General features: G+C 43.3%; 1 protein-coding gene across 5 annotated transcripts in view; it reads right to left on the bottom strand.

Moving 5' to 3' along the window:
* LONRF3 (LON peptidase N-terminal domain and ring finger 3) overlaps positions 1-12,958 on the bottom strand; it is a 51,768-nt gene that overhangs the window by 26,035 nt on the left and 12,775 nt on the right. For all 5 annotated transcript variants that reach the window (XR_012504826.1, XM_074359738.1, XM_074359736.1 and 2 more), the window contains 4 exons: positions 12,169-12,355; positions 11,316-11,406; positions 3,170-3,284; positions 857-978 (listed from right to left, as the gene is read on the bottom strand). Coding sequence is in view for 4 of the 5 variants with exons in the window: in XM_074359738.1 (XP_074215839.1) it covers positions 857-978; positions 3,170-3,284; positions 11,316-11,406; positions 12,169-12,355 (515 nt within the window). In the remaining variant the exon portion in view is untranslated. The remainder of the gene's footprint in view (positions 1-856; positions 979-3,169; positions 3,285-11,315; positions 11,407-12,168; positions 12,356-12,958) is intronic.

Raw genomic sequence — 12,958 nt, 5'->3', positions numbered from 1 at the left:
ACGGCGGAGGAAACATCATAGCAAGCAGCATTCTTACTACTACTTTTATTAACTTCTTACTATGCACTAGGTCACTTCATGTTCATAACAAATCCACAAGATAAGAACTGTTATTATCCCCAAGTTACAGATGAGGAAACTGAGGCCCAGAGGGGTTAAGTGACTTGCCGAGGGTCATGAAGCATACTCACTTTGTGGCAAAACTGGGTCAGAAGCCCAGGCCTGGGTGACATCAAAGTTCTTAACCTCATGGAACCTCCTTATGTATCTGAAAACAGTCTTCTGGATACAGTTCACCCTTGGACCACACGGGGGTCAGGGCGCTGACCTTCTGCACAGTTGAAAATCTGTGGATAACTTATAGTCAGCCCCCTCCACATACATGGTTCCTCCGTAACAGTGGTTCCACATCCGTGGATTCAACCAACCGCTGATTAGATCGTGTGATACTATAGTGTTTACTATAGAAAAAAATCCACATAGAAGTGGAAGCGTGCAGTTCAAAACCATGTTGTTTAAGAATCAACTGTACTTGGTAAGTTCCCCTAAGTTATTCCAGTTTACTCCTGCCCATGGCACCCATTACTAGTGCCAAGATGTGACCTGGTCAGTGGTTCAGCTTAGGTTTCTTCAGTGCTGTGCTGGTGAATGTGGAACAACTGGCTTTCTGGGAGGAGGGGGCAGAAAGCCCTGGTGTACAGCATTTGCCAATTTCCATGGTGTAAATACTTTCACTATGGCCAGTTTCAAACTACCAACCTGGTATCACTAAATGAGGAGTTAGGAAGAAATGTGCACTTTCAGTTCTAGGAGCTGGTATGAGTGAAACTGAAAATAGAAATGTGCATATGCATACTTAGAAAGTTCTTCCATTTCCTCTTCATAAAGCCTCCTTCGTTCCTTGAGTTCTTCTGGAAGGAATTTAGCTATTAGCTCTTCCATTATGACATTTTTGCTGTACTTTCTTGATGCCAAGCACTATATGGGGAACAAGGCAATTAGATATTAGGCAGTCATCACAAAAACACAAAGCGCTTCTGATGTAATCAGCAGAATAGTTAAATGTCCCATACACTGGAGTAATTTGGACCCACACATTGGCAACTGATACTATCATGATGTATGTATTCTCTGGAACTTAAGAGTTTAGTTTAAAAAAATATGCAATTATTTTTACAATTAGAAAAAAATATTTTAACCTGAAAAGACCTGCACTGAAGTTTTAAATGTCTCAAGGTTTTCCTAAAACATTGAAATTGAGATCATGTTCTTGTCACAAAAAAAAGGGGGAAAATCCTTCCTTTCCTTTTTCTGATTATTGTGTTTACAAGCTCCCGGAAATGGTCTCCATCTGGTATATGCTGAAAGTCTGTGGTCAAAAGGTCCAGGGAAATAAAAGCAATTTTCAATCATTGATCCTTTCCTGCCCTCCCCTACTCCCACCCTGCCCTGGTGCTTGGCTTCTGGATATTTCAAGCCTACGTATTTTTTTCTCCTCTAACTTCAGTTTAAAAAAAAAAAAAAGCTAAATACTGGTGATTTTGTTTGCCTATTTGTTTTTTTATTATACCATCTAGGTACCACTGAAATTATGTTATAAATCCTGATTTCAGACTCTAACTCGGGCCCAATTATCAACTGTCACTATTACTCTCCTCCCAAACACCCCTACCCCATGCATATCCAGGGATCTGTAAGGAGTGGGTGTTTGACACTGTGAACCAGACAATAGGAGTGAAAACATCTGCAGAGAACTGCGGGCTATGGAAACTACCCACACAGGCCCAGCAGGGGGAGCTCCTGAGTATAAAACTGCAGGCTTCAGACATTTTTTTCCTTTCCCAGCATGGGCTATGTCTGTTTATTCCGCAGTGAACACAATCGGAATAAGATATTTATCTCTCTGGAAAATGGTGCAAGTGTGACCCTATGTGGATATACAGAGATAGGTAGGAATATCTTCTAGCCCCTAAGCCAGGACCCTACAGCATCTGCCCCCAGGATGCCTTCTCAGCTACTGCCATTGTCTGGCTGCAGGAAAATTGGCTGTTTTGCCCAGTCCTAGCCTTTGGGGAAAAAAAATGCCTCAGGAAGTAGCCTATCCAAGAAGGAGGTGACTTCTCCACTAATGCCAAAACAAAAACCCAGGAAAATCACATACTAAAATTTTAATGGTAGATTTTCTTTCTTTCTGCTTATCTGAATGTTGCAGTGTTAACCACAACACAAACGTATTATTTAAGTATAAGGACCATGAGCTTCTTACCTACAATCAAGACAGCAAATCTCACCTCTTTACCTAGGCCATATATGACACTGGCCACCACCCACACCAGCCTAACACACACCCTCAGGGCTATTCTGGATGTTTATTTCACTCCCTTCCCATAGTTTAAATGTTGCAGTGCTGGGAAAATTCAACACATGACTTCTCTGGATCTACATTCACCTAGAGATAGTCTTGTGTCTCCAACCTCTCCTCAGGGGTGACAGGGGTCAAGGAACACTAATACTGATTGTAAAATGTGGCCCACAAGTCCCTGAGAGGGGGAAACAAGATGGATTCCTGGATCTTCTTGTGCTATAGAAAATCACATCAGGCCCACTTGAAAAACAAAGGTGGCAGTTTGCGTGATTCATTTTAGAGGACCTGGATGCCCCAGAGATTTTCAAGTAGCCAAATATCTGCTAATAAGTACAGCTGCAGCTGAGGAGTGGGACAAAGACCACAATGAAGGTCTGTGAGGTTTTTTTTAGGGACCTGGAAGTGATCTCTTCAAACCACGGAATAAAACATGGATGATAAGGGGACGTCAGAGCTCATCTAGTCCAAGCCCAGAGAAGACAAAAGATTCACCCAAGATGACAGTGAATCAGGTGCCATGATGGGCTTTGAACCAGGATCCATGTTTATCACCATTTTGATGCCTTTGTTTCCAACATAAGTTAATTTCACCACTGACTAATTTCACTATAAAAAGCTAGATGTTGCCTCATTTCCCTGAAGGGCTTTGTGGAGGGGGAGGGGTGGCTCTAAGACAGGAGAAATAGATGGTCTGAGGGGGTGTTTTGCCCTAGCACAGTGCAGTGGCTTGGGATCCAATAGGATACTGTCTTCGTACCCAATGCCAATGAGCTAACCCAATCAAGAAAAAAAACAACGTTTTACCTGTGAAAGGCCATCTTTGCACAGTGGACACTTCGCATTGTGATCTAGGCATCTTTCAAGGCATTTTAAGCAAAAGGTGTGTCCACAAGGTGTTGTGACTGGCTCATAGAATAATCTGAAATTTAGGAATAAAAATGGAAGAAAACTACAATAAGACGAAACATAAAAGACAGAGCTATTCAATGTTAAGGTTTCATAGTATTATTTGGGAAATTCTATGCGTGGGGGTGGGAGGGGATTCTTTTTCCTTTTTGTTAAAATCCCTGCTGTTGTTGCACTTCAGAAAAGCACTTGCTTTTTATTTCTGAGCTGGATTTAAAATAATGCATTTATTAAAATTTAGGACATAGCTAGATCATTTTGTAACATTAGTTCTAGTCAGTCTCTTCCAGGGGATCCAGATTTTTTCCCTGTCAGGTCCCAGAAAAATGGAGATGAATGCCCAGAGTGTCTGAATAGATTCCATTCTAAAATATCTAGCCAACCTGTTCACCTGAATATGTGTAAACACATAGATAAACAAACACAGAGATAGATAAATACACATGCACACTCCCACATTTAAGCACTTTATATCACATTACAATGGGAAAAGACTAGGATTGTTGCTAACCTTGATTTCATTTTTCACCTAAGCAATGTTTACAGCCTGAAGGATCTCGAAATTGCACCTGTAACAAACATATAACTGCCTTTTATATGGATGAAGAATTTTCCTAGGGGCAGTAGAGTAATATTATTAATGTTCCTATTGATTGATAGACACACACACACACACACATATATACATATTATCCATACATATACTTTAATTAGATCCTATTTTAATTGCTTTGCAGGAGCTGGCTATTTTTTTAAAGCAATCTGGGGATCCTTTAAAAAGCTGTTCTGTACATTCAGAGATTCATGGATTTTTTTTCTTTTTTCTTTTTCTTTTCTTTTTTTTTTTTTCTTTTTTTTTTTTTTTTTTTTTTTTTTTTTGCTTAAAGAAAGGCTCACCTGCCGCAGGAGCACTGGAAGGGGGCAGCTGAAGATGATGCTTCAGAAGTGGAGCTCGCATTCACCAAGAGGACAGAAAGAAGGGAAAGACGCCTGACTAGCCTATTTTGACCTCACAAGAGTGTTCAGTTGAGAGGAAGAGGCTGCAGGCTGCACAGCGCCCTCGTGTGGCCAGGAGGTGCACCAGCCGCCTAGCCCACCCAGCCAGGCTGAGCAAAAGAATCAAAAACGTCAGAGTTGAAGGACTTGAAAAAAAATTGAACCCACCAATCAGAATGAAACTGAGGTCCAGAGGAGATGAAGTCACTGGTCTAAGAGTACACAACCGACTGTTGGCAGATGAAAGTCTTTCCAACTTCCCCTTCCAGTCGTGTGGCCTTTCTACTAGAACAATGATTCTTAACCATTGCTATGCATGAGAATTACGTGGGTTGCTTTTCCTTTAAAGAGCTTTACTGATGTATGACTGACACACAATAAACTGCACATACTTAAAGTGTACAATTTGATAAGTTTTGACACAGGTACACACCTATGAAATCATGTGCACAATCAAGATAGTGAACATACTTGTTACCCCCAAATGTCTCCCCATACCCCTTGGCAAACCTTCCTTCCTGCTCCTCCCCACACAAGCACCCTCATCACCTGGGGAGCTTTAAAAACTACAGAGGCGCAGGAACTCCCCTACAGAGATTCAGATAAGTTGGTCCAGGGTAGGGGCCAGGCAACAGGATTTTTTAAAGTTCCTGGGACGGTTTTAATGTGCAGCCAGGGTGAGGATCATTGTATTACACAATCCTACTAATCTCTGTGAAGGTGAATTTTCTGTATTGGTCTCCAAACCTAATTATCAAAGTCCCCAGTGGAGCTTTAAAAACATAGACATGGTAAAGTCTCACTGGATAAATTTTAGGATTCAGGAGGTCAAGGGGAGTGGCAGAGGTTTGATATTTCTAACAAGCTAATGAAGGTTTGGACTAGGAGAGAGATTTTCATATATTTACTATTTTCTACTTTTTTAGTATGATCAACCTATTTAAAAAATAGCTAATTTGTTTAACAGAATTAATAAATTTTAGTTACTAAATTGCCCAAAAAGTAAAATTAATTTTCAAAAAACACTCTGATGGAGATCCTAACCAGTGCACCAAGGCAAGAAAAAAATAAATAAAAGTATGAGGATTGAAAAGGAAAAAACCAAGTCTATCTTTATTCACAAATGGGATGATGATGAACTTAGAAAATCTAAAAGAATCTACACAATGATTATTAGAATTAATAAGAATTGATAGAATTAGCAAGGATGCTAGATAAACACAAGTTCTATATACCATCAACAAGCATAAGAGAATACATTTTTAAAAAGATGATATTTACGATTGTTTTTAAAAATCAAGTGCCCAGGAATAATTCTAACAAAAGTTGATGAGATCTCTACCAGAAAAAACTGTAAACACTTCACTGAAAGAAAGTAAAGATCTAACTAAGTCCCAATAAAAACCCCAACGAGTTATTTCATTTGTTTGTTTGTTTTTGTGGAACTTGGCAAGTTGATTTCTAAACTGTATAAGGCAAGGCAAAGGGCCAAGAAGAGCTGAGACACTTTTGAAAAGCAGCAGTGTGGGATGACTTGCTCTACCAGACGTCAGAACTTGTTATAAAGCAGTAGTGAATAAAACAAGGACAAAGAGACCCGTGGAATAGAATAGAAAGCCCAGAAACAGACCCAGACCCAGATTATTGACTTATGACAAATGGGGCACTTCAGAGCAAAGGGGGGATTTTCAATACGTAAGTAGCATTCTCAGTAAATGCTATTTGGGATAGTTGGCTATCCATAGGGGGAAAAGAAGTTGGACCATAGCTCACACTATACATGAAAACCAATCCCATGTGGGCTGTGAAAATAAATGTGAAAGGCAAACAGTAAAGCTTTTAGAAGACAAAATATAATGTCTTTATTATCTCAAGATTAAAAAAAAAGATTTCTTAAACAAGACACACACAAAAACCTACTAACTGTAGACAAAAAGATTGATCATTTTTACTGCATTAAACTAAAGAACTTGTTAGTGCATCAAAAGATGCCATTAAGAGAGCAAAAAGGCAGGCCACAGAGTGGGAGAAGATACTTGCAACACACACGACTAACAAAGGACTTCTATCTAGCACATACATAGAGTGCCTACAACATTGGTAAGAAAATGAGAGAGAACCCAGTTGAAACTGGGCAAAGAGTTATATGCACCAGCAGACATAAACACTGTCCACAGTAACACTATCCATAATAGCCCTAAACTAGGAACAACCCAAATATCCATCCATAATACAACTGATTGTGGTAGATTCATACAATGGACATGCTAATGAAAATGAACAAACTTCACCTACATGCAGTAATATGGATAAATTTTTATCCTGAGGGAAAGAAGCCAGAACAAAAGAATACATCCTAGATAATTCAATATATATAAAGTTTTTTTTAAATAGGCAAAACTAAATTGCACTGTTTAGAGATGCGTACATGGGTGGTAAAACTACTTTTTTTAAAAGAAGAGATCAAAGTCAAGATGATGGTTTCAGGGGCAGTGGGGGAGGGAGATGTTTGGAAGTGGCATATGGGTGGCTTCTGGAGTCTTGGCAATGTTTTCTTTCTTGGGCTGAGAGGGGTTGCATGGGTATCCTCTTTACAATATTTTGTTAAGAGAATACATTCATGATTTTATGTACTTTTCCACTGTATGTATTTTACAATATAAGACGTTTGTCCAAACTGTGATTTGCAGGCTGATTTGGGGAACCACTGCTGTGATCTAACTTTAGAAGCAGCCAAACCAGACGGTCTCATTCCCTCAGTGATTTGAGACCTGAGAATCTGAATGCTTTTTATACATTATTCGATGATGTTAACGATGAAGACCGAGTGATGAATCTGTATCTGCAAAACGACTTTTCCAGAGAATTTAAAAATTGGGCCTTTTGTTCACTTAAGATGTAATCCACATACAAATAATAGTGATATAGCTGGCCAATGCATTGCAATAAATACTGACGTTTAGTGAGCAGATGAAATGGACACAAAAGGATACAGCAACTCTTAGCAAGAGCTGTGATTAAAATGCTCCTGATCTGAGTGATCACAAACAAGAATGCTACCACAGATGCTGCATAATTATTGCTTTGAAATAATTCAAGGTTCAGATGCTTAGAATATATCAACTTTCAATACTCAGCCCACTTATACACTCAGGCTGACCAAGTAAAGTGAGTGGGAACAGAGGGAATATATTTCTTTTGCTATCCTGGATGTGTGCAATACTGTTTTTGATATAAATTAACTTTACAGAATAGTAGGCAGTAATTATGATTAGCTCTCTTTCACTCTTGAGGAAATTCAGACTCAGACAGGTTAAGTAACTTGCCCAAAGTCACACAGCTAGCTAGCAAGTAGCAGGGCTTGGGATGTGAAGTTACATGTGATTCCCAAGCCTGTCTTTGTTGTCCGCTATATGACACAGCCACGACGGTGTGCACATCTCCACCTAGAACAAACACCACCATCTACTTGTAGATGCAAATACTCACACTCACACATGCACACCCTCTTCTCCCTCCCTGTCTCTCTCTTGCTTCTCTCTCCCCACCGCCAGAGAGAGAGACAGAGACAGAGAGACACAGAGGCTCTCTCTCTATATATACAGAGCTAGAAATAGATATATCCTCAAATTCCTCTTTTATTTACCACTTTAGGCAATGATTTTGGAAAACACTTCACGGAGGCATTTATAAATCAGAGTAGGCCCAGATTTTCTCACAAGAAAGCATTTTACATTGTCACAGTGATGGAGTAAACAATAGTAATAATAAATGCTTTCAGTTAGATGTCCGCCCGGATAAAATGTTTGGCTTGTCGGGAAATAGCTATCTTTTCCCACCAGTTACATCCTTGTATTGTGCTCTTTTGCTGCTATCAAATGAAAGCAAAGAGAGAATGAGGAGGAGGGAGGAGGCGGGGTAGGGGGTTGAAGAGAGAGAGAAAGAGTGAAAGAGTGAGAGAGGGAGAGAGAGAGGGGGGAGGTACTGACTCCTTAATACCCAGCTACTGGGGCAGCTAAAACTAGGTTAAATACAAAGCTTTTTGTTTCAATTGGCAAAGAGGTCAGTGGGCCATTAGGCCACTGGTTCAAATATCAAACATTCCTGTTCTACATCTCAAAATATCCTTGTCACCCCAAAGGTGCTGCCACACAGCAGCCCCCGAGGTGGCCCCCAGGGCTCAGGGACTGGCTCGGGTAAATCTCAAGGGAGGATGTGCAGTCACTAAAGACTGAGGAGCAGAGTTCTGAGGTGCTGAAATCAGAGTACCTTCCCTCAGCAGAGCTCTCCTGACCCAGCAAGGGAGATCCGGAGACGGCAAAGTGCCTCAGCGCACCCTCCAAATACTGTCCCATTCACTCGCTCCACCCTTTTCCCTGGGGAATTTAGAGGCTGCTGCTGACTTTCTCTCTAGAATCAGAATAAATTCACGCTCTAACTTGTCTTCTAGCAATGCGGCACTGTGGGACTGTATTCCATCCTAGAAACGTGCACAGGAGGTACAAATGTCTAGTTTCATGACCTGGCAGATTGTTTGAAAATATCTCTGCTCTTAAATCCTCTCCCCACAAAACACATGAGGGTCATAATAGAACCTAATAATCACCCTAACAACAACAACAACAACAACAACAACAACAACAACAACAACAAGAAAAACACTGAAGAGAGGCGGAAACAGGAAGTTTTTCAAGACTGCAATAATTCAAGCTAAAGCATGTGTTTGAAATGGCCTCTGTCAACATCTGATTTATGACTTGGAGACAAACCCTGTCGGGAGGGGGACTGACTACCTGCTTCTGAACTAGGGCTATGGTTTTAAGAGCCTTGAAATCAAAAATGCTCTCTAGACTTGGCAGGTTCCTTCTACCATAAAGCAGCTAGAGTTCCCCTGGAATTACCAGCCCCAACAACAGCCACTTGGGCAAAGATGGGTTTTTGCTTTGAAGTATCATTTAGAAAAGAGGACAGGACAAGGGAAATAATGGCTTTTAAACTCAGAGTGAGCAAACTAGAAGGGGGTCTTATCCTCTTGGTGTTTATTTCTTGGACCAAACTTATAGCCCTTCTCTGAAGCCCCCTGTTGAGATCAGGGACAAACAAGATGGAAGGGAGAAAGCAGAGGAAAGGGAACAAATGAACTTCAGCCTCGGGATTCTTAGTCCTCAGGGAATGCACAAGCAGGATGAGCCTGTGTGTTTGATTTCGCCAGGAGGAGGGCTGAGGAGGGCAAGTACACCAAAGACCTGGGCTTTCTGAGTGAGCCGAATCAAGTCTCTCAAAGTCTGACATCTGAAAGGCCAGGGCTCATGTCATGGGCCATAGCCACAGAGGCGTTACCTGTTGGGGCTCACTACTCTGCTCGGAAGCAGTTTCTCTCTCTCACACCTTGGCTCTGACATGACCCACCTGCTACTTTGCTGTGAGCAGGAGAGTGAGGTGGCAAAAGGGAGCTGGTTATACAACCCACCCCACCCTCGCCCTCTCCAGCTGAAACTCCGACAGTGTGTGCAACGCTCTCTTCCAGGGCTGCTGCATTCATTTACTAGGTCTGTCTGAGCTTATGAGCAAATCTGACAACGCTAATTTTTTTTAAGAGAAAGAAAAAGTACATGTTCGGGTACCCGCTACCTTACTCATTTTTATTCAAAGGACAGGAAAAGTCATTCCAAGTACAAACTCAAGGGAATGCTGTGGAAGGCGTCTGGGCCTGTAAAGGGCAAGAAAACACCCAAGGCGCCTCCGTTGGCTGGATCCCTCTCTGCGTTGAACTGAAAGATTTTTCTTGACATCTCTTCTCTGGGTTCAACCATCTTAACAACTTTTGCGCAAATATGTCAGCCTCCTTTTGATGCTCTTTTGGAGAAAATAAAAGGCACATTTGAGAATCTACTGAAAGCTGTACACCTTGTCCTGGAAAACACACACATGCACACGCACACGCACATGCAAACACACACAAACACACTTTTACATACAATCAGGGAATTCATAGATCTTTTAGAATTCATGCATAGAACCTCTTCAGGGGTCCAATGGGCCTAAAGTTAAAGAACCTCTGGTCTAGGAAAAAAGTTAATGGGCACTATTCTAAGTGTCTTAAATGGATTTTCTCAATTAATCATAACAACCCCACAGAGCAGATACTACTGTTGTACTGATGAGAAAACAGTGGCAGAGAAAGGCACCTGCTCCAGCTCAAACAGCCAGTCAGTGGCCAAGCCTGGGTTGAAACCCAGGCCATCTGGCTTTGGAGTGCCTCCTCTTAGCCACAAAGTCACAGCTGTGAAATGAAACAAATGAAAGTAATTTTTTTGGACACAGACCACAATGTAGCAGCTTCCCTTGTGTGTGTGTGTTGGGGGTTGGGGCATGTGGGTAATTTGCTCCTCTGGAGATCTGAGAAAGCAGAGATGATCTGGCACCGGGTGGAGGAGAGACGCTTGGCTAAGTAGTTCATGGCCACTACTAACTACTATTCACAGCACAGAACAAAAACTAGTCAGGCCCTCTCCTTGGCCTCTGAAGAATGGGCCTGTGGTAGTGACATTAGCCCCTGGGCTTTGAGATCCTGAGCTGGTAGTCAGTTGAGATTAGTTCCAGAGTCACAAACTAAAATATCTACAAGGGGCCAGGAAATCAAGGCGAATGTGAGAGAAAGGCTGGTGTAAGGCAGTGGGCATGGGTGGGGGCTGTGACCAACTGGGAAGTGCGTATCTGGTCTCAAAACATTCACATTTAATAGCAACCCCCCAAATCCCATGAAGGCCAAACAAAAGACATCCAGCCTGTGGGCCATCAATCTATGATCTCTGAGTAGACCATTTCCTTCCCGCTCTCTAGGTATTTCCAAGCCAGGAGTGCAGGGAATGCAATCGGTAAGCAGGGGACACAAGCTAGCCTGTGGGACAGTCAACATTGCGATTTCCATTCTGTTAGAACCACGCCTTTATGTGTTAACCCACCAAGCAGGAGGTCACACGCAGAGAGGTCCAGACGCCAGAGAGGAAGAACCCTCGGGCAGTAAGTGACAGTACACATCACATACCTCATACAGAGGGAGCATTCAAGGTCGGAGGCGTCAAAAGATGCGAGCGGAACACTGAGAGCAGGTTTGGCCCCTGGATCAGTGGGAGGATCTGTGATTTAGAAAGCGGAAGTCAGAGGTGAACCAACTTTGGTTTCACAGACAGTATTTCTGATGCAAAAGAACCCAATTATGTTTTCAGTCTGCCACTCTCACCACCTCCCAAAGAGTTGATCGAGTGGCCACCTGAGCCACTGAGGATGAGGTACCTGGAAACAGGTGCTGGTAGGTTTCTAGCAGCCCCATGGAAAGAGACACGCACGTCAGGGAATGTCCAGGAGCCCAGGGACTTCATTCAAATGCAACAGGCACCTCACTCAACACACAGAATTAGCAGCAGCAACTCGGTGGCCTGAGCCAGGCTTTCAAAGCTGATACTGAATCTTGGTGCTGCCAGCCTCTCTTGGAAAGATATCAAGCTGCAGCTGCTGCTTCTCTGATGCCGACCTTGGGGAACGCAACTGGGAATGAGCAGAGTGAGGCCTGGTCACACTGCCCTGGTTCTACCTTCCTGGAATGGGGAGGGTGGTAGGTAGAAGTTGGCCTGAAGGAAGTGACACCATCAAGGGCATGAGGTGTCGTTACTCGATGCTGTGCTTTGTAGGCCTTGGCTTTCCCTGACAATGAGTATCGAGCACTGGCAGGATGCTCGGAACTATTCTCCCTGGCCCAGAGGTGGCTGGGCTGAGTGCGGGAGCTGGGACCACATCCCCACTCCGCCGTGCAGAGCCCTGACATGGAGGGTGGTGACTCGCAGTTCCTGGTGAGCCTAAGCTCCACCTCCAAGTGCCCTTCTCCCAGGCAGAGTCCGCACCTGGCTTGGAGGCTTTCTTAGGCACCTCTGGGTCTTGGGCTTCAGTCTGACAGTGCTTCCTTTTCTTCTCCTGGCATTTGCCAGTCTTGCTGGAGGCAGCGTTCCCCCTCCCCTCCTCTGCTCCTCCCTGGCCTCCCCTGGCTGCCGCTGCCTCCTGACTGGAACAGTGTGGGAGCTCCAGCGTTTCCTGGAGGAAGAGAGAGCCAAACATCAGGATCTACTTGGGACCAATGTTGTCCTCTGATATTTCTCCCCTTGGGGGACAAAGAGAAAGCAGTCCTCATCACCTAGAGGACACATAGCCTAACCGGGGGCAGTCAGATGACAGGCTTCGCACTTCTGTCCACAGCATCTATGACACAGGCAGGCCCAGCTGGGGCGGAGCAGAGGACCAGGACAAGGACAGAAAGGCGTGTCAGGGAGAGAGTCCTGGGGCCGTGGTGAAGGAAAGAATGGAAGTGTAGCCCCAGTTGAGGGAAACCACCTGAGGGAAACCAAGGCATGCAGTGCAGCGAGCGGAGATCCTGCCACTCAATACTCCTCTCGCCCTCATTGCCATCGTGGGCCACCCGCAAGCCCCACACTCAGCTCCAAAAGAACTTTCAGGAAGGCTCTGGCACAGGTGTGTTCACAGGCCTGAGTTCCCTCACGCTGCAGAGCTGTATGTTACACTGGTCAAATGAACTAGGGCTAAATTTGTCCTTTTACTAGATTTTGGGTGAAAAGTTTGAAAAAGAGACATGATCATTTGGCAAAACCATCAATAATGTCTCTAGCCTTTTAAAGAATT

The sequence above is a fragment of the Camelus bactrianus genome, chromosome X (genome assembly GCF_048773025.1).
Source record: "Camelus bactrianus isolate YW-2024 breed Bactrian camel chromosome X, ASM4877302v1, whole genome shotgun sequence".
Classification (NCBI taxonomy): domain Eukaryota; kingdom Metazoa; phylum Chordata; class Mammalia; order Artiodactyla; family Camelidae; genus Camelus; species Camelus bactrianus.
This window is presented reverse-complemented; position numbering and strand designations above follow the sequence as displayed.